This window comes from Giraffa tippelskirchi, chromosome 7 (assembly GCF_054371585.1).
Source record: "Giraffa tippelskirchi isolate mGirTip1 chromosome 7, T2T-mGirTip1v1.2.pri, whole genome shotgun sequence".
In the NCBI taxonomy this organism is placed as follows: domain Eukaryota; kingdom Metazoa; phylum Chordata; class Mammalia; order Artiodactyla; family Giraffidae; genus Giraffa; species Giraffa tippelskirchi.
In genome coordinates, this window is record NC_137281.1 from 7,864,063 (window position 1) to 7,886,343 (window position 22,281).

General features: G+C 47.7%; 1 protein-coding gene across 4 annotated transcripts in view; it reads right to left on the minus strand.

Moving 5' to 3' along the window:
• The window catches only part of SULT2B1 (sulfotransferase family 2B member 1), a 76,647-nt gene that overhangs the window by 8,466 nt on the left and 45,900 nt on the right, over positions 1-22,281 (minus strand). For all 4 annotated transcript variants that reach the window (XM_081515397.1, XM_081515396.1, XM_081515395.1 and 1 more), the window contains 2 exons: positions 7,391-7,530; positions 164-372 (listed from right to left, as the gene is read on the minus strand). In XM_081515397.1, the coding sequence (XP_081371523.1) occupies positions 164-372; positions 7,391-7,530 (349 nt within the window). The remainder of the gene's footprint in view (positions 1-163; positions 373-7,390; positions 7,531-22,281) is intronic.

Consider the following 22,281-nt stretch of genomic DNA (forward strand, 5'->3'; position numbering starts at 1 on the left):
GTGGGCTCACAAGGCAGGTGTTCCTGTGCATATGTTTACTGCTGTTCTAGATCAGGACCAGGCACAGAGTAGCTGCTTAATCAATATATGCTGAGTTCATCAGAGAGCTATGCTCCACCCCCCTCGACCCCCCCAACACACACACCCCTCCCTCCTCCTGTACCTTGGCCTTGGAGTTGAAAAAGGCCTTGGCGAAGAGCTGGATGGGGAGGTGAGAACTCATGAGGCGGGGGCTGGGCTGGTTGGGGAGGCTGAAGGCACTCATGATGGCCTCACACCAGGGCGACCGCTTCCAGATGGGCACCGAGTGTATCCAGGAGGGGTCCCCATCCTTTAGGATTAAGCTCAGGATCTCAATCATCCAGTTGGTCCCTGTTGGGAAAAACCGGACAAGTTAATTGGAGGTAGGGCTTCCCTGGTGGCTCAGACGGTAGAGAATCCGCCTGCAGTGCAAGAGACCCAGGTTTGATGCCTGGATTGAGAAGATCCCCTGGAGAAGGAAATAGCAACCCACTCCAGTATTCTTGCCTGGAGAATTCCATGGACAGAGGAGCCTGGCGAGCTACAGTCCATGGGGTCGCAAAGTGTCGGACACGATTGAGTGACTAACACTTTCACTTTCCCCCTGTCTGCTGGCTGGATGCAGAGATGCCAGTGGAAACTGGGGTGCCTGGGGATGGCAGAGCCATAAAGCAGAAGAAGCGAGGATGCTGGAAGCTGCATGGTTAACCCCCTCTTCCCTCCATCCATCCCGCACTGGTTGTAAGGCAGGAAGCAAATGTCCCCACCCCCACCTCCAGCCCCAGGGTATAGCAATCGGAGATTCATTCCCTATGGACCAAAACTCCAAGAAGAGAATAGCAGGACAGTTGAGGGAGGAGGCTGGGTCCTGTCCAGACCACACAGTTTTCATTCTTGAAATCAGGAGACCTGCCCAGCCACACTGCGCAGAAAGGATCCTTGGAGTTCAAAGAGGAATGATGTCAAGAGATGTTCTACCCAGACCCCTTCTGGTAAAATTCATCTTGGCTAAGAGACGCGTGTGCACACATGGGAGGATCCTGAGATGTACCAAATACGGACTGTGAACCCGGCAAATCAAAGCGATCGGCCAAAGGAAACCCGGAAGAAATGCCCCATAAAAGTAATTCAAACTGCCACAAAGGTGCGACTCAGCGACTCTCCCCCTGAGTCTGCCCACGTACCTTTTCCTCTTAATAAATAACTTGACTCACGTCTCGACTCTCCTCTTGGTAGAAATTCTTTTCTGCAAAGCCAGAGGGCCAGGGGTCTTGTCACGGCCCACTGGTCTAGTGGCTGGGATCTGGTACTCTCACCGCCTCGACCCAGCCCACCTCTGGCTGGGAACCCAAGCCCGGCTCCAAGCCATTGCAGGCCGAGGCCACCTGAGATCAGTTAGAATTTACAGGAATTAGAAAGAAATTTCTTTTCTTTCTTTTTTTTTTTGTTGCCTCACTTCAAGGCTTATGGGATCTTTGTTCCCTGACCAGGGATTGAGACCAGGCTCTGGGCAATGAAAGCGTTCAATCCTAACCACTGGGCTGAGAAATAAATTTCTATTGGGTCAGCTTAATGAGATTCTGAAGCACTCCATTAATATATAGAGGAAGCTGGAACTGAATTCAGGTGGCTAGACTTAAAATCTCAGCGCTTTTCACTGCCCCTCCTTGGGAATAAACCCTTGATTTCTTTGGTGGTGGTTTAGTCACTAAGTCATGTAGGTCTCTTGCAGCCCCATGGACTGTAGCCCGCCAGGCTCCTCTGAACATGGGATTTCCCGGGTAAGAATACTGGAGTGGGTTGCCATTTGCTTCTTCAGGGGATCTTCCTGATCCAGGGATCGAACCCAGGTCTCCTGCCTTGCAGGCGGATTCTTAACCAACTGGCCATAGTGCCACAAACACCACATAGTAGGAAGGGGATCTCATTCATGACCTGGTTCACAGGTCTGGGTTCCAGGAGACTGCCGGCAGGTCAGATGAGAAATAACAATAATATGAACAGTCACTTGGTCTTATGTTACATTGTCCTGGATTCTAACAACTACCCTGTGCCAGTCGCCAGTGTATCGTCTCTCAGCTCCAAACCCGTTCCTGTTTCCCTGTTCCTTGACATTGGAGCTGGAGAGTATCATCAGATCTCGTTGGCCACCTGGCGCAATGTGACGCTTGGTCAGTAGAGGGCGCTGGAGGAACCCTGCAGAAGGATGTGGTTTCTCTTCCTGGTTCTCCTGCGCTTCTCCCAGAAGGCTTTTTTTTTTTTTTAATATTTATTTATTCATTTTTAGTTGAGCTGGGTCTTCTTTGTGGTGTGAGGGCTTCTCACTGAGATGGCTTCTCTTGTTGCAAAGCAGGGGCTCTAGGCACGTGGGCTTTGGTAGTTGTGGCCCACAGGCTTAGCTGCTCCCTGGCATGTGGGATCTTCCTGGCCCAGGGATCGAACCCGTGTCCCCTGCTTTGACAGATGGATTCCTAACCACTGTACTACCAGGGAAGTCCCCCAGATGGCTCTTGTGATGGACAGAGGCCAGCAGCGCAGTGCGCACAAAGATGCAGCAGTGTGTATAAGCTTATATTGTGTATAAATGCAAAGGATGGGAAACCAGGAAATGTGAATCAATAAGGAACTAGTTACACAAGTTAAACAAGGATTCTTGTACATCCAATGTTATGAAATACTATGGAACTGTAAAAACAAAACCCCAGGAAGCTCTTTGTTTACAGTTTGAAGATGGGATGATGTCAAAATACAAGGAAAAAGAAGGCAAAGCCATAAAAAAAAAAAAAAAGAAAGAAATGAAGCAGAATGACGTGTATCATTTGTTAACTTTTGTGGGAAAAAAGTAACAAAAATGTACGTTTTTGCTTGTACATAAAATTCTGAAAAGATACACAGGGACTGTTGGTGACTTGGGAGGAGAGAAATCTTTTGTACTTCTTTAATTTTGAACTATGAATACATGACTTTCTAAGAGAAATTAAGATATTTTAAACTTTAAAAATATCTAGAATAACTAGACATCATATGCAAACAAAGAACCTTGATCTATACCTCATACTATATGTAAAAATTATCTTTAAATGAATCATAGACTTTAGTGGAGATCCAATCAATCCATCCTAAAGGAGATCAATCCTGGGTGTTCATTGGAAGGACTGATGTTGAAGCTGAAACTCTGATACTTTGGCCACCTCATGCAAAGAGTTGACTCATTGGAAAAGACCCTAATGCTGGGTAGGATTGGGGCAGGAGGAGAAAGGGACGACAGAGGATGAGATGGTTGGATGGCATCACCGACTCGATGGACACGGGTTTGGGTAGACTCCAGGAGTTGGTGATGGACAGAGAGGCCTGGCGTGCTGCAATTCATGGGGTTGCAAAGAGTCGGACACGACTGAGCGACTGAACTGAACTGAACTGAACTGAACTACAACTGTAAAACTTCCAGAAGACAAAAAAGTCATTTTTATGACCTTGGTTTAGGAAGAGTTTCCTTAGCTATGACATCAAAAGTCTGATCCATTAAAGAACAAATTGACAGTGGGAGCTCATCAAAATTTAAACTTTTGCTCTGAGAAGACACTGAAAAGAAAATGAAGACAAGCCACAGACTCGGAGAAAATACCTGCAAAAAGCATATCTGATAAAGGATGTATACTCAGATTACATAAAGAGCTCTCAAAACTCAATAATTAGAAAACCAACCAACCAATTAAAAAGAGTAAAAAAAAAAATCTGAGCAGACACATTGCTGAAAAAGGTATATGATGGTGGACTTCCTGGGTGGTCCAGTGATTAAGAATCCACTTGCCGATGCAGGGGATACAAGTTCGATCCCTGGTCTGGGAAGATCCCACATGCCTCAGAGCAACTAAGCCCGCTCACCACTATTACTCAGCTCTGGTTCCACAACTAATGAAGCCTGCGTGCTCTAGGGCCCACGAGCCAAATTTTCTCAGCTTGTATGCCACAACTACTGAAGCCTGAGCACCCTAGAACCCAGACGCCACAAGTACTGAGCTCAAGTGCTACAACTACTGAAGCCCACGCACCTAGAGCCTGTGCTCTGCAACAAGAGGAGCCACTGCCATGAGAAGCCCGAGCACCAAAACGAAGAGTCGCCTTCACTTGCTGCAACTAGAGAAGGTCTGCACAAAAAGCAAGGAAGACCTAGCGATGCCAAAAAAAAAAGATATATGATGGCTTGTAAGCCTCTGGAAAAATGCTCACCTTCATTAGCCAGTAGAGACATGCAAATACAAACCACAAAGAAACACTAGAGCACATCTCTTAGAATGACTTTGCAGGGACTTTCCTGGTGGTCCAGAGGTTAAGACTCCCTGCTTCCACTGCAGGTAGCATGGGATCCATCCCTGGTTGGGGAACTAGGATCCCACATTCCCTGTGGTGTGACCAAAAATAATAAAAAAAAAAAAGAATGGCTTTAAAAAAAACCCTGACAATATTAAGTGTTGACAAGGAAGCAGAGCATCTGGAGCCCACCGATCTTGCTGGTGAAAACGCGAGAGGGTAAACCAACTTACCCAAAAGTACAAGATGGTTTCCACTTTGGAACCAGTTTGGCAGTTTCTCAAGTTAAGCATATGTACTTCCCATAAACTCAGCAATTCCACCGCTAACTATTTACCCAAGATAAGTGGAAAAGTATTTCCATGCAGAGACTTGTATGAAATGCTTTGTGGCTGCTGTATTTGTCATACTCAACCCAACCTGGAAACAGCCCAAGTGTCCTTCAGCAGATGAATGTATAAAACCACCATGGTCCATCCATTTTCTGGAGTACTCTTCAGCAATAAAAAATACAACGACTTGGATGAATCTAAAATGCATTACTGGGGGGAGGTGCAGGAAGGAGAGGGTCAGACAAATGGAGAGAGTAGCATGGAAACATATGCACTAACATATTTAAAACAGATAGCCAATGGGAATTTGCTGTATGACTCAGGGAACTCAACCCAGGGCTCTGTGACAACCTAGAGGGGTGGGATGGGGTGGGAGATGGGAGAGAGACTCAAGAGGCAGGGGACATACATATACCGATGGCTGATCCATGTTGATGTCTGGCAGAAACCAACACAATATTGTAATTATTCTTCCATTAAAACTAAATAAATTAAGAAAAAAATACATTACTCTGAGGGAAAGATGTCAGTCTCAAAAGTTAGAGTATGACTCCTTGTATGGGACATTTTGGGAAAGGCAAAATTACAGGGGCAGCAAACGGATGACTGTTGCTGGAGAATGGGGTGAGGAAAGAGCTGACCACAAAAGGGCGTGAAGGGATTTTTGAGGGCAGTGAAAGCACCAAGTCCTAACCATTCAGGGTGCCAGGGAATTCCCTGAACTATTCTACATCTCAATTGTAGTGTTTCCTATGTATGTCCATCACAATTCATAGAACTCCGACAGAAATGAAAACATGTCCATAGACAGGTTTGTATATCAATGTTCCTACAAGCATTATTAAGAGTCAAAGAATGAAAACAACCCAACCGACTGTTTATCAACTGATAAATGAATAAGCAGAACATAGTATACCCAGTAGTATACCCCTTCAGAAAAGAATCCACCAGCAGTGCTGAAGACTCAGATTCGATCCCTGGGTTGGGAAGATCCCTGGAGAAGGAAATGGTAACCCATTCCAGTATCCTTGCCTGGAGAATCCCATGGACAGGGAAACCTGGCGGGCTATAGTCCACAGTGTCACTAAGAGTCAACTGAAGCGAATGAGCATGCAGGCAGTAGACTCACATCACGAAATATTATTCTGCTATAAAAAGGAATGAAGCACTGACAACAACATGTGTCAACCTCAGAAACAGGCTGGAACTTCCCCGGTGGCTCAGCGTTAAAAGTCTGCCAGTGCAGGAGACACAGGTTCGATGCCTAGTCCGGGAAGATCCCACGTGCTTCAGCAAAGAAGCCCAAAGGGCACCACTACTACTGAGCCTGCGCACTAGAGCCTGCAAACCACAACTCCTGAGCCCATGTGCCGCAACGATGGAAGCCTGTGCAACCGAGAGCCCCTGCTCCACAACGAGAGAGGTCACCGTGATGAGAAGCCCAGGCACTGCGACTGGAGAGGAGCCTGCGCACCCACAAAGACTCAGCATAGACAAAAATTAATAATAAATAAAAAAAATTATTTTTAAAAAGTAGGCTAAGTGAAAAAAAGCCAGACACAAAAGACCAGGTGTTGTACTATTCTATTTCCATGAAATATCCAAAATGGGCAAAATCATAGAGTAAGAAAGCAGAATAACAGTGCCTAAGCCTTGGGGATGAGGCCGTGGGGGTTGGGAGGTGATGGCTAATGGGTACAGGGTTTCTTGTTGAAAGTGAAGTAAGTGTGCGAATCCCTGAATCATGTCTGACTTTTTGCAACCCCATGGACTGTGGCCCGCCAGGCTTCTCTGTCCATGAAATTCTCCAGGCAAGAATACCGGAGAGGGTAGCCATTCTCTTCTTCAGGGGATCTTCCTGACCCAGTGATCGAACTCAGGTTTCCTGCATCGCAGGTGGATTCGTTACTATCTGAGCCACCAGGGAAGCCCTGTAAGGAATGGAAATGTTCTAAAACTGACTACTGTGATGGTTTGCCCAACTCTGTGAATATACTACAGACATAGAACGGTGTACACTTTCCAGTGGGTGAATTTGGAAGTATACAAAGCGTATGGTACGTGAATTATTCTTTTAAGCGTTACCCCCAAAATCCTCATAGAACTCCATGTTGAAAAGGGTGAATATGAAATTCTGAAATTCTTCAAAAATATTTTGAAAAAAAATCTTTGTTCAGAGCTGTGTCTCTGCAGACAATTAGTAAGTAGCATTTCACTAGCCAAATGGAGAAAATTAAGATCTTTCCTTCCTCCTTCTCTTCCTCCTTTCTTTTCACAAATATTCATTGAAGGCGTTTCAGACACTGTTTTAGGCTCAAAGAACACAGTCATGATCAAGAGGAACCAAAATATCTACCCTCATGGAGCCAGGTTCTAGTGAGGAAGACGGAGACTAAATCAACCAATGAAAATATAGTACAGTGGCTGGCAGGGAAGACAAGTATGAGGAGAGTTCAAGGATGGAGAAGCTGTTCCAGCCAGGAAGGTCTCCAAGAGCCAGCCTAGAGGCCGGGAGGGAGCGAGGCACCCAGGGATCCAGCGAAGGGTGCCCCCTGGCGGAGGGACCGGCCATTGCAAAGCCTTGGCTCTGAACAGGCCAAATGGGTCCCCGTCCCCACCGCCCCTCCCGCGTTCTTCTCCCCGACGTCCTCGGCGTCACCGTCTCACCCACGGCCCCACACTCACCCGGCACTCTCCATAGCGCCCCCTCCCGGCCCGGCAGGTACCTGACTTGGGGTAGGTGACGATGAAGATGTCATCGTCCTGTACTTCGGCGTTCTCTACCGCGCTGATGCTCTCGGGTGAGTAGATGCCCACGGGGAAGAGGATGCCTTTGTACCTGAAGTATTCGCCTGACAAATTCTGGCTGTAGGAAGGTAGGGGAGACACCGTGAGGACCGGAGACGAGGCAAGGACAGAGTCACCCCTGGGAGAGCCTGCCTTTTTTGTTGTTTTTTGTTTTTTAATTAGTTTATTTATCTATTTTTTAACTTTACAATATTGTATTTGTTTTGCCATACATTGACATGAATCCACCATGGGTTAGGTTCGATGCATGATCTAGGGCGCTCAGGGCTGGAGCCTGCCTTTTTTAATTTTAATATATATATATATTTTTTGGCTGTGCCGCTCATGCAGGATCTCGGTTTCTCAACCAGCGATAGAACTCATGCCTCCCAGTGGAAGCACGGAGTCTTAACCACTGGACCGCCAGGGAAGACCCAAGGGGCCTGCGTTGGAGCGGCCTTCGAGGTCCCAGGAGCCTGCCCAGGGGTCCAGCTTTACAGCGGAAGCCTCCAGAACAGATGGCGACAGAAAGTGGAGGAGGGATCTTGGGGCAGAAGACAGAGGGTGACTAAGGACATGGGTGAGGGGCACCCCGTTCATTAGCAGGACTTTCTCTGCACCTCGTTTCCTCATCTGCAAAGTAAGACTGATTTACTAATACTCAGTGACAATTCTGGGCTTCCCTGGTGGCTCAGAGGGTAAAGAATCTGCCTGCAATGCAGGAGACCTGGGTTCGATCACTGAGTCAGGAAGATCCCCTGAAGAAGGGAATGGTACCCCACTCCAGTGTTCTTGCCTGGAGAATTCCATGGACAGAGGAACTTGGCAGGCTACAGTCCATGGGGTCCCGAAGAGTCAGACACAACTGAGTGACTAACACTCTCACTTCACTTCATAACATTTGTATGAAATGACAATGATTGGTATCTCCATTTTCTGGATGAAGACATCGAGCCCCAGAGAGGTCAAGTGACTTGCCCAAAGTCACACAGCTGGCAGGACACACAGCACTTCACCTCTGCAAAATGGGACTGAGCGCTTTCCTTACATATACTCGTCTCCCCAGCCCTCAAGGAAGATGGTCCGTCACCACCTCCATTTCATAAACACAGGCCAGAGGAGTCAGGTGCCCTGCCCATTCCTGCATGGCCACTGAGATGCAGAGCCGACCTGCGAAACCCATATGTGGAGTCACCTGGGAAGCCGGTACAGTCTTAAACTTCAAGCCCCTCGCTGAAGCCACTTTCCCCAAAACCCTGCAGTGCGTTCACAGAGCCATACACGGACATACAGTTTCCCAAAGTGAGATGCTTTGAGAGCAATTTGTTTAATTCCATGACTCTTTGCTATGGCAGCCTCCCCCGGGGTTTCCTGTCTGTGGCATGGGAGAGAGATAGGAATTTGGGGGACCCGGCTAAGGTGAAACTGAGCTGGGGATACATTTCACTGGACTTCTGTGGGATATTCACAAGGTTGGCCGGCACTTCTTGTATAGTTAATGGGGATGGCGAGCTGGTTGGGTGCAGGAATTGCTTCTGGGAGCGCTGGTTGGGCATAAAGACAGGAAGGCTGGGGACATGGAAGTCAGATCACGATATCACATGTCCAAAGGAGCTTGGCAGCAAAAGTATGGAGTAGGGGAGGAGACTCAGGTTTTTGTCTTTTACTTTTTAGTAAGGGCTTCCGTGATGGCTCAGACAGTAAAGAATCTGCCTGCAATGCAGGAGATTTTGGTTTGATCCTTAGGTTGAGAAGAACCCTTGGAGAAGAGAATGGCAACCTGTTCTTGCCTGGAGAATTCCATGGATAGAGGAGCCTGGTGGGCTACATTTCATGGGGTCACAAATAGTCAGACATGACTGAGCAACTAACACTTTCACTTTCTTCACAAGGCATGTGGGATCTTAGTTCCCTGACCAGTCATGGAAGCTGTGCCTCTTTGCAGTGGAAGCATGGGATTTTAACCGCTGGACTGCCAGGCAAGTCCCTAAAATAACTGCTTTTAATAAAAAGGAAGTGAGGTGGGTGTTGGACCCAGTGAGGTTGAAACGCCAGCTGACTTGCACAGGCCTTTTCTGTTAGTTCTTCCTCATCTGCCTAGCTGACAGATGAGAAAACTGAGGCCCACTGAAGGCTGCAACTTGCCCAGGGATCTCCCAGTGTCCTTTCTGAAGGCCTCCATTAGCTTCTAAGATTTGAGGGATGGGGAATTTCTCTAAGGCTTGGAAGCAGGCTCAGGCTTTCAGGAGAAAGACAAAAGCTAGAGTATTGTTTCCTCTATGTGGGATCCCAGGAGGGTTCTGGGGAGCCCAGATAAGGCTTGGCCCAGCCAGCCAGGGTTGCCAGAGGGTAGGATCCCAAGGCGGGGGCTCAGAGGAGGCTATGGAGGAAGTTGGCAGGTGGGCTCTGGTCTACTGGCCAAGGCCCCTTTTGTCCCTGGTGAGGGGACTGGGAAGGAAGGGCTGGTTACCTTTGAGGGGTGGTGGCAGGGGATTTGCAAGCCTTGCTTCTTAGTATCCAAAGTGGGACAAGTGTGGTTCTGAGGGACTTCCCTGGTGGTTGGTCCAGTGACTAAGTCTCCGCTGAGTTTCCAACGCTGGGGGCTGGGGTTCAATCCCTGGTCAGGGAACTAGATCCCACATGCCTTACTCAACTAAAGAGTTCTCAAGTTGCAACTCTAGCTTCCACATGCCACAATGAAGATGGAAGATCCTGCATACCACAGCTAAGACCTGGTGCAGCCAAAATAAATAACTATTTAAAAACAAATATTTTTTTAAAGTGTGGTTCTGGAGCTGGGCGTCTCAGGTTCAGAGTCAAGCTTTGGCACTGTCTAGCCGAGGTAAGGCCCAGTGCTTAATCTCTCTGTGCCTTGGTTTCCTCAACTGTAAAATGGGGGTAGAAGAAGTCACACGGTGTCTTGGTTAACAGCATAAACCCTGGAGCCAGAATCCATGACTTTGAATTCTTCCTCCCTCCTGCTGTGTGGCTGTGGGTAACTCACTCGACCTCTCTCCGCTTCAGCACTTTCATCCATAAAATGGGAATCATAAGTAAACATTACCTCATAGGATGGTTGCGAGCACGTCAAAAGTGCTCAGAACTGGGCCTGGCATAGGAGTGTGCATTATATAAATGTTTCTTAATTTTTAGTGGGAGGATTGAATGCATCATTTGACTTGTAGTTGAGTCAAGACAGGGTTTGACTCGTAGTCCGCGTTCAATAAATCTGGACTAAAATTATTGTTATTATACCCAGTAATAGAGGCAACACTAGGCGTTGGATGAGCCCAAAGGAGAGGTTATTTGGAACAACCTTTGGCACACAGTAGGCCCTCAGCACGTTGTAATTAACTTTATTGTTCAGTGATGTCATAGGTTGAGCACAGGCGTAGGAATTAGTGATGTCACTAGTTGTCAGGCAGATTTAACCCAGTGGGCGGGCCTGTGAGGTCATCAGTCACTAGGCAGATTAGTTGCTACATGCCTGGGTCATGGCTCTGGTGGGTCCCCTGTGTTCCCTATGGGCCCTGGGCAGCAGGTCTCACCTCTCTGAGCCTCAGTTCCCTCGTCTGACACGTGAAGATAACGGTAATCTCAACCTCAGGGTTTTAATCCTACCTAAAGATTAAAAGGGATAATATATGTTAAGTCCCTGACTCCTGACTGATGCTCAAGACACTGAAGCTCCCTTTAGCGTTCAGTGCTATTTTAGACTTTGATCTCACCAACAGCTCCTTAAGGAAGAAATGTCCTCCCCGGCTTACGGAAGAGGAAAATGGAGTTGGCAACAAGGAAAAGATCCAGGAGTCCCTGAAATATTCACTGAATGCATACATGAATAAATATAAGGGTGTCCCACCATCCCCTGGGCTTCCCTTGTGGCTCAGCTGGTAAAGAATCCGCCTGCAATGCAGGAGACCTGGGTTCGATCCCTGGGTTGGGAAGATCCCTGGAGAAGGGAAAGGCTACCCACGCCAGTATTCTGTCCTGGAGAATTCCATGGACTGTATAGTCCATGGGGTCACAAAGAGTCAGACACAACTGAGTGACTTTCACTCACACCATCCCCTTCAGCACAATCTCCAAATTGGGGGGCCAAGCCCCACCCCAGGAAGCCAGGGCAGAATCCACAGTGCTAATACATTGCTGGCGCCTAACCAGTATTTGACTGACTGAACGAATGAATGTGTGAATGAATGAATCAATGAAAGAATGAATATGTGATGAATACGTGAATGAATGAATGAATGCGTGAGTGTGCAAATAAATGGACAATTGAATGTTTGAGTAAATGAATGAATGCTTGAACATGTGAGTGAATGAAGGGGATCACCAGGAAAAAAATGTTAAGGAAAGTTAAAGAGCACTTGTTACATCCTTTCCCGTTGCTCCAGGGTTCTCGGTCCCCAGCATTTTAGAATCCCCCAGGGAGATGTCAGAAACTCCCAAAGCCCGGCCTCATTCCAGGTTAACAGTGTCCAAACCTCACCACTGCGCCCACTGAGCCCAGAACAACCAGCTACTCAATAAATGACTGAGCATCAGTATTCAGTAAACAATTGAGGCATGATGGGGGTGAGCTGGGACCTCCCCGTAAGTCACGAGGCTACAGGTGAGAAAATGGAGGTTGAGGGAGAGGGAACCATGTGACCGAGGCCACTTAGCAAGCACCAAACAGAGCTGAGATGTGACCTTGAGCCGTGTGGACAGTTCCATTCCAGATCCTCCTTCCTCACGTCCCCCCACTCCTGCCAAAGCCACCCAATGCACTGAGCACTATTTCAGTCTCTGGCCTTTGTATCTGCCATTCCTCCCACCAGGAATGCTGTCTCCCCGCCGGTCTCTGCACTTGAGCGTGGTGGCCTGACTGGGGTGCAGGGGGCAGGGTGGGCAGGGATCTGGAGTCTTGCTTGGCCGAATCTTACTGTGTGTCCCCAGATGGGTGCTGTGCAGCCTGTCTTCTCTCCCCACCTGGTAAATTAAATCTGGCCCCGGGGTGACCTTGCCTCTCCCTGAGTCCTGAGCCCAGTTGGTTTCCAGGTCAGCTTCAGAGCCTGTTGGCACGCAGTGATCGCTCGGCTGGAGCCGAGGAATGAAGATGACAGTTGGGCTGGGGGCAGAGACCTGCAGCAGGAGGAACAGCAGACAGAGCTACGGCTCATGTGATGGGCAGTGGGCCAAGGCTGTAATTAGCCTCCTCAAAGGGGCCTTGGCCTGGGACTTCCCTGGGGGTCTGGCGGCTAAGACTCCACACTCCCAATGCAGGGGGCCTGGGTTCAACCCTTGGTCAGGGAACGAGCTCCCACATGCCGCAACTAAGACCTGGGTGCACCCAAACAAGTAAATATATGTGTTGAAGAAATAAAAATAGTGCTCACAGTGCTTCCTGGCCTGACACTGCTCACTCCATTATGAGCCTTAATTCGTTTATCCCCTCAACAACCCTGGGAGGCCAGCTGACATTGCTATCCCTGAGTTACAAATGAGGAAGTAGAGGCTCAGAGAGGCGACGTCACTAGGCTGATGTCACACAGCTGCAGAGGGCAGAGCTGGGGTTTGAACCCAAGCAGTGTGGCCCCGCAGTTTGCACTCGAACTGCCCCCTGCCATGGGGTAACCCCTCCCCAGTCGCCATTCGGTTGTCCTCAGGTGTGCTCATCCTGGGCACAAGCTGTGGGGGCTCGAGGGTGGAGGGGGGTCAAGAAGACACAGGGTTGACCTCAGGCAATGCACATAACCTGTCTAAGTCTCAGTGTCCACCTCCTTCCCCTTGGTCACAGGGCCATTTAACTCATAGGTGTATATGACCATTATTAGTATTATATTGTATACTAATATACAATATACCGAGGTGGCTCAGTGGTAAAGAATCTGCCTGTCAATGCAGGAGCTGCAGGAGACGTGGGTTCGATCCCTGGGTTCGGAAGATCCCCTGGAGGAGGGCATGACAACTCACTCTAGTATTCTTGCCTGGAGAATTCCGTGGACAGAGGAACCTGGCGGGCTACAGTCCGTGGGGTCACAAAGAGCTGGACATGACTTAGCAACTTAAACAACAATGATAGTTGTAAATTAATAGACTTCCATGAAATATCTTAATATAAGCAAAGATTTTAAAGCTGAGTTTCTCCCTCTCCTGGGAATTCACCCAAGAGAAATAAAAACTTATGTTCGCATCAAGATGAGTACTCGAGTGTTTATAGCTTCCCTATTCATAATCGCCCCAAACGGGGAAGAATCCAATTGTCCTTCAGCGGGTGAGTGGATAAACAGTGGTACACGCACACCATCAGATATCACTCAGCAATGACAAGAAACAAACCTTTGACACCCACCACCACACAGACGGGTCTCAAAGGCACTGGGCTAAGTGAAGGAGGCCAGTCTAAGGGGGCATGATGTGTATATTTCCTTTTATACGCCTGTAGTGGGCTGAATGATGGCCCCCAAAGAGGTCCATGTTCCAGGCTCTGGAACTTGCAAGTGTGTTCCATTGCTCCACGAAAGGAATTTTGCAGCTGGGATTATGTTAAGAATTTTTAAAGTGTGTGTGTGTGTTTTAAATCTTTTGACTGGGCCACGTGGCACATGGGATCTTAGTTCCCCGACCAAGGGTCGAACCCGCATCCCCTGCATTGACGTTGTGGAGTCTTAACCACTGGACCACCAGGGAAGCCCCGTGTTAAGGACTTTGAAATGGGGAGAGAATTTAGTGTGCCCTGAATTGCAAGAGTCCTTCTAAGAGGGAGGCAGGAGGGTTAGAATCCGAGACAGAAGATGTAACAACAGAAGCAGAGGTCCAGAGAGGAAAGAGATTGGAGGAGGCTACGCACCTGGCTTTGAAGATGGAGGCAAGGGCCACAAGGCAAGAGATGCAAGTGGCCTCTGGGGACTGGAAAAGGCACAGAAGGAAAAGGGAGGAATGCCCCCTGCTGACTTTAGCCCAGTGACACTGATTGCAGACTTCTGACCTTCAGAAATGTATGAGCATAAATTCATACTGCTTTAAGCCCCTCAGTTGGTGGCAACAAGAAATGAATGTGTCATTTTGGACAAAAGTCTATGGGGACTTCCCTGGTGGTCCAGTGACTAAGACTCCGAGCTCCCAATGCAGGGGGCCTGGGTATGATCCCTGGTCAGAACGAGATCCCACATGCTGCAACTAAAGATTCCATATACTGCAACTAAAAAAAAAAAAGAAAAGAAAATCTGCAAGCTGCAATGACAATCAAAGGTTCCGCATGCCGCAACTAAGACCCAGAGAATCCAAATAAATAACCATTTGTTAAAAGGTATTTGGACAGGGAATAGATTAGTAGCTGTGGGGTGGGAGGTTGGCAGTGGAAGGGAAGAGGGCAGCTAGGGATGGGGGAGGGAGGGACCCCTGCAAAGGGATGATGGTGTGTGGGTTTGTATCCTCATTGTGGTGATGGTTACACAAATCTATATATGTGTTAAAATTCATAGACCTGTACACTCCCCCTCCCATGAAAATCAATTTTACTGATTGATTTTTTTTTTTTAAAAACCCTCGTTATATAAATACTTAACTCCCACTTAGCCATTATTATAACAAGACATCCTCTTGGCCAGCGTCCCTCTTGGCGACACAGGGTTGTGCAGCAATGCAACTCCTGCCTACCTTATAGGCCTGTCTTGGATCTGCTGTGTGACCTGAAGTCACTCTCAAATCCTCTCTGGTCTCACTTGAATGAGCAGGGATGGAGGCAGAGACCAGGGGCCTCTTTCCTAGGGACCTACCTCCCAGTCTGATGTCCAAAGAGCGCTCCGCGTGTAGGGAGCTTTAGGCCTTTTGCCTGCCATGAGGAAAATTCATTCATTCAGCCCACAGGTATTTATTGAATCCCTGGTATGTGCTAGGGGGATACAAAAGTGAGTGCAACTGACACAAAAACAAAACCAAACAAAAACCGTATCGCAGTTTACGTTCGAATGAACAAAAAAATTAACCCAATATGTTTTAAATGTCGTGTATGGGATGGTGATGGGGGAAAAAATGAAGCCGGTGGGGGAAAGGAGGCATCTGGGGTTGGAAGGGTTTGCAATTTGAGATCGACGGAGTCAGGGGAGGTGACTTTTGAGCAGATCTGCAGGAGGCGAGGGGAGAGCCGTGTGTGGGTACCAGAGGGAATTCTGGGTGCAAAGGAAGGGGGAGAGGGCAGGCTACTGGGGCTCTGGAGGCTGGTGGGAGGGGAACTCTCCCACCCCCTCCGCCCCCGACTCCCGCGCTTCCAAGCGAGCGATGCGGCTGCAAGGGGAGTATTGACGCGTTTCCGCAACGCGGTGCCGCTGACTCACAGCGGGTGCCTGCGGTCAACTCGCCTGCCTGTCTGAGGAGAGCAGTGCCAAGGCTCCTCCAGCCTGAGCTGGGCTCAGTGCGCCTCAGTCCCAGGACACCCTGTGCAGTGGCAGCCGCCCTCCGGTGCCTGGACTGTTCTCTGTCTCTCCCCTCCCGAAATTCCTCCGCTTGGAGCCCATCTGGGGCACGCGCCCCCGTCTCCTCCGGCCACCTCCACCTCCGTGGGATGACTCACGCCTTGGCCAGAGCTCAGAGAAGCGGGCTCTTCCCCTCTGCTGCTGTGGGCTGCGCCAGGCAGCCGGGGAGATGGGATCAGAGGAACCTCTCTTTGGGAGATCGTTTGGCAACACTTGTCTTAGACAAGCCACCTCCCGCTCAAGCCGACCTGGTCGATGTGCTTTTTCACCCCGGCGGCATCCTGTTTGCTTCTTTCACAGCCCTTTTAACACTTAGTTACTATTTTCTTTGTCTAGGCGTAGAGCTACAAGGGAACAGAAATTCTGCGTCTCCCACGTCCCACCTCCAAGAACCAGCATCAGGCAGGCGGCACTCCATTTGTTGGAGGCACAAGTGAATGTGACTTCCAGAAATTTATGAGGTGGGTGCCCTTAAGGAAGTGAGGTGGTGTTGTAGGTACCAAAGTACTAATTGCAACATTGTTTATAAGAGGAATAAACATGTTGTTCTCTGAACAACAAGAGAATGGAGTAAATAAATCAGAACAGGGTGAGTAAATCACTGGCCGGCAAACATTGGAATCCAACCAGTGGAAAGGAGGCGTTCATGTTTTGATAGGGATTTGGGCTACACGTGTATTTCTCAAAATGGCACACTTAATAGATTTGTGCAGTGTACTGTATATAAACATCATCTATTTTCAAAAAGCCCGTAAACAAGTATTGAAGTCTATTTCATAATATGCAGCCTGGAATACTTAAGGTGAAGTGTCCCTACATCTGCAGTTTACTCTCTGGAAATGCATCACCAATAAGAATTGCTGGATGGATCAAAGGATGCACAGATATATGATAAAACAAGTATAGTAAAATTGTAGGGGTAGTGGATATAGAGCAGGTGTGCCATGGATGAGTCCTTCAAAGTTTGTATATGTCTTGAAATTTTCATAATAAAAGGTCGGAGGAGTAAGGAGATGGCATTTATTTGGGAAGATGTCTGAGATATTGCAGAGTGAAAGGACGAGGGGCAGAGCCAGAAATAAGTGTCTTAATTATGTTTAGAAAATAAGTAAGTGGGACTTCCCGGGCGGTGCCAGTGGTTAAGACTCTGCTCTTCCACTACAGGGGTCGTGGGTTCCATCCCTCTTTGGGGAACTAGGATCCCACATGCCGTGGGGAAGCCAAAAACAAATAAATAAAAATTTTAAAATAAACAATAACAAATAAGTAAGTAAAGACAAGATACACATGTAGAAATCTTCTGGCAGTCAAGCATTAAAAGTGGTTACTCGGGGGATGGGTCTGGGGTGGCTGTGAGAACTAGAATTTTCCATTTTATGCCTTTCTGCACGTCTTGAATTCTGAATTGTGAGCGTGGCAGCTGTGACTGCCAGGTGCTCGCCCTCTGCCCCATGGCTGGTGGGATCAGCAAGATGTCTCCAGAGACTTGGGAGTCAGGGGTGGAGGATGGCAGAGCCCAGACCTGGCATCACGTGACCAGGAGAGCTCACCTGGGGTGAAATATGAACCTGAAATGAACTTCAATGGGTAGGTGGGGATGGGGGAGAGGCCGGGAGTGGGGGAGGGGAGTTTAAGTCCCCTAGACTGCCTGGATATAGCACAGGCGTCTTTTTCCTCTTTTTTTTTTTTTTTAAAGAAAATCTAATTAGGAAAATAAATTTTTGGATCGTATCTCTGTATCTATTGGTCATCTGGGTTTATTAATAAGTTATATGTATTGATTATCCTTTGGGATTGTTAATAAGTTAATGGCCTCCCCCAACGCTGCCATGCCAGCTTCAGGGGACCCCTGTATTACCAGCTTGATGTGAAACCTAACCATCCTTACAGAAGTAGGTGCCATCCTGTTCACGGTGTAGGCACTGAGATTTCTCCTCTGCTGCTCTTCGTCCTCCTTCTAAACAATATCGATATCAGCCTTTACACCTTCCTCTGCATCTTGCTTATTTTTCATTATGGCAATCTTTTCACATCTGTAGCCATCTCCTTTTTAAAAATAGTTGCCAGACCATTATTTACAATTGCTGAGGTATGAAAGCAACCAAAGTGTCCATCAACAGGTGAATGGATAAAGAAGATGTGACATATATATATATATGGAATATATGTGGAATACTACTCAGCCATAAAAAAGAAGGAAAACTTTGCCAAAATGGCAACATGAATGGACCTGGAGGGCATTATGGCGAGTGAAATAAGTCCGACAGAGAAAGACGAATATTACTTATATGTGGAATCTCAAAAATATAACAAACTAGTGAATGAAAGAGAAAAGAGCAGACTCATGGACACAGGTAACAAACTAGTGGTCAGCAGTGGGGAGAGGGAAGAAGGGAGGGGCAACACAGGGGCAGGGAAGTTTTTTAAAGGGTTATTGATTGAGACTAACATATATACACCGCTATGTATAAAACAGATAACTGATGAGAACCTGCTGTGTCGCACAGGAAACTCCACTCAGTGCTCTGTGGTGACCTAAATGGGAGGGAAATCCAAAAAAGAGTGGATATATGTATACATACAGCTGATTTACTTTGCTGTACAGTAGAAACTAACACAACACTGGAAAGCAACTGAATTTCAATAAAAAATAAAATAAAATTTAAAAAAATTATAAAAGAGTTATTATGGGATTTTATGAAATTGTGTGGAGAAGTTTTAAAAATTATAGAATTTAAAGAATCTTTCATTCAATAAAAAACATTTTTCATAGCTGCAAGTCAGACATCCCATTTCCACCTTTTAGTTGTTATTTTCATGTTGAGGAAAACACCTAATTTGGTTTTTCATGTTTTCAATTATTTTAATGAATATGGAAATTATTATCACCTAAAGTTTTGGAATCATTATTTTTCTGCTCACGAAAAATAACGTATATAGGACATTTGGAAGATATAAAAAACAACAGAGAAGAAAATAAATATCACAGGCAATTCCCCTACTTAGAAACAAATGACTTTGTTTCTCAAAACCTCTTCATTTTAAGTGAGTTTTGACAAATGCATAATACCTCCAAGTAATCTAAATCTCTATCACAATACACTTAAAAAAAATTTTTTTTGGCCATGCCGTGCAATATAGTACGTGGGATCTTAGTTCCCTGACCAGAGATTGAACCCACACCCCCTGCATTGGAAGCACAGTCTTAACCACTAGACCGCCAGGAAAGTCCCGTTATCATGATACAGAATAGTTCATCACCCCAGAAAATTTCCTCTTCCCAATTAACCCCCACCTCGAGGCTACCAGTGTTCTGAGTTTTCCCATCATAAATTGGCTCGGCTTGTCTTGGACCTTCTAGAGCTAACAACTTACAGAAAGTACTCTGGCATCTGACTTTTGTTGCGGTTGTTCAGTTGCTCAGTTGTGTCAGACTCTTTGCAACCCCATGGACTGCAGCACGCCAGGCTTCCCTGTCCTTCACTGTCTCCCGGAGTTTGCTCAAATCCAGGTCCATTGAGTTGGTGATGCTATCTAATCATCCCTTCCTCTGCCGCCCGCATCTCCTTTTGCCTTCAATCTTTCCCAGCATCAGGGTCTTTTCCAATGATTGGAAGGACTCACACTGAAGTTGAAACTGTAATACTTTGGCCACCTGATGTGAAGAGCCAACTCATTGGCATCCGACTTTGCTTAACGTAATACTCTTTGACATGCATCCTTGTATAAACATAAATGTACATTACATATAGAGTTTGTTCCTTTTTATGGCTGAGTAGAATTTGACAGTATGAATGGATTACAGCGTGTTGCCCCTTCTCCTGTTCATGGCTGTTTCCAGCTTTGGTTAGTGCCCATAAACCCACTGCAACCATCCTTTGCCTTGTGTGGAACCTGCATTCTCATTTCTCTTGGGCTACTTATTTAGTAGCATCGGAATTGCTAGGGCATCATACTGTTTGGATTATAGTAACGTAGATTTTGAAATCTGATAAGGTCAATTCTTCCTCCTCATTCCTTTTTTTCTTCCCTTGGCTATCCTTACACATTTAAAATCTCTACATACTTTTCAACGACTTTTTGATTATTACTTTGATGATGGTGATAGAGGACAATCTAGCTCTATCTGTGGATCACTCTCTTCAAAATCTCAGTGTTCTTTGTACTGCATCCCTGGCTCTGTCCTTCGAAGCCCAGCAGATTCTTTGTGGGCTCGTTGACCCGCGCTACCCCACTTCCACTGGGTCCCCACACCAGCACAGCCAGGGTTATTCTGCTCCCAGCTTCAAGTTCAATTTGTTCCCTACACACTTCATGCTCCACCACACCACTGGAACTCTGCATGTGCTGTGCCTTCAGCCTAAAGGCTAATAATATTTCAAGTATATTGGGTTAAATAAAATGTATACTTAAAATTGGGTTTCCCAGGTGGTGCTAGCGGTAAAGAACCCTCCTGCCAAGGCAGGAGACATAAGAGATGCAGGTTTGATCCCTGGGTCGGGAAGATCCCCTGGAGGAAAGCATGGCAACTCACTCCAGTATTCTTGCCTGGAGAATTCCACGGATAGAGGAGCCTGGAAGGCTACAATCCATGGGGTCACAAAGAGCTGGACACAACTGAAGCGAAACACACAGCACACATACTTAAAATTAATTTCACCTGTTTCTTTTACTTTTTTTTTGTAGGACTAAGAAAAGGTTTACCAAAGGAGCTCGGGTTATGTGTATGTGGGCAGTGTTGGCCTGGAGGGTGGTCAGACCACAGACTCATTGACCCTATTTGAGGTGGACCAGCCCCCCTCCCAAGGTGCTGGCCATAGAGGGGTAGCCCCTCCCTCTAGTTCAAGGCCCCCCTCTGATCTCTTTTTCTAGTATGGAGATAAAGAGCAATATCCCTGGAACAAATCCCAGATGTACGAGTCCTCTCCGGGGCCTCCGTTTTCCCATCTGTAAAATGGGAACTCGAACACCACCACCCTCACAGGGCTGTTGTGAAAATGGGAAAGGTTCACCCACACAAAGCTCTGAGCACAAGCCTGGCGCGTGGCCAGTGCTTAGGAAGGTCATAATTATTACCATCTTTCACCCCGTCCCCACCCTTTTTGACACCCGGTCTCCTGCCTCAGAAGTGGTCACAGGAATCCAAGAAGGAGGAAGGAAAACCCCGCGATCCCTGACTCAGCACAGAACGGCAAGTCTGGCCTGTCCCGGCACATCACCCATTTCACGGATGTGGAACTCCTAGGAGGATCCTGTGTGCCCAATGGGTCCCATCTGGTGGGTGACCGGGGCCGGATTTGAACTCAGGACTGCCTTCCTGCGGGCTGCATGACTCCTGACACAGGCATTCTTGTCTGCAAGGGCAGAGTCCTTAGGGGCACTGGTCCAGCTACCCCCACAAGTAGCTGGCCACGCCTCTGTTAGGCCCTCTGATTCAGACCTCCCAGCGAGACAAGGGCCTGTTTTTTTTTTTTGGCTGCGCTGGGTCTTAGTTGTGGCACACAGAAGCTTTAGCTGCAGCATGCAAACTCAGTGGCAGCATGTGGGATCGAGTTCCCTGACCAGGGATCGAACCCAGGCCCCCTGCATTGGGAGTCTTAGTCACTGGACCACCAGGGAAGTCCTCAGGGTCTCCCTTCTTGTTTTGGCGCTTGATGCCACTGATGGTCCACCAGGGCCCACTCTGCCTCCCCTAGAGCCTACCTTCGGCAAACTGGGCTTCTCTGATTCTTTCCAAGTGGGGCCTAGATGCTCCCACTTCCTGATCCCTACAAAGGACCGCAGCCACAGGTGGGTTGCAGGCACACCTCACACCGCCCCCTCCCTGGCCTCTAGAGAGCAAGTAGAGACCGAAACACTTCCTTCCCTCCCCTGCGTCCTTTGCAGTGGGTGGTGGGGAGAAGGGTAGGTAGGGGCTAGGGGCTGTGAGCATCTTTCTCTAGTTCTCCTCAGGGCATCTGATTTATTCATGGAGATCCAGAACCCCACCTCCTCTCTGCCTGCCCAAATTCCACCCAGGCAACAAGTTCAAGGTTTGATTACGTGTTTACTGCCTTTAAAATTTTGGGGGCGGTGGGGCTGTACTGCACATCATGTGGGATCTCAGTTCCGGAGACCAGGGATCGAACCCCTGCCCCCTGCAGTGGAAGCACAGAGTCTCAACCACTGGACCATCAGGGAAGTTTCCCTGTTTATTGCCTTTAGTTTTAACGGCCCCCTTCCCCTTGGGAAAAGCAGCTCGGTGACTGGCAGGGCCGAAGCCCTAAAATCATCCGAGTAGCTTGGCCCTCTCCAAGGAAGGAGGAGCCGGGGCTGTAAAACCTGGGTTGATGACCTCAGACGGTGAGATTTGAAAGGACCTTGCTCTGGGT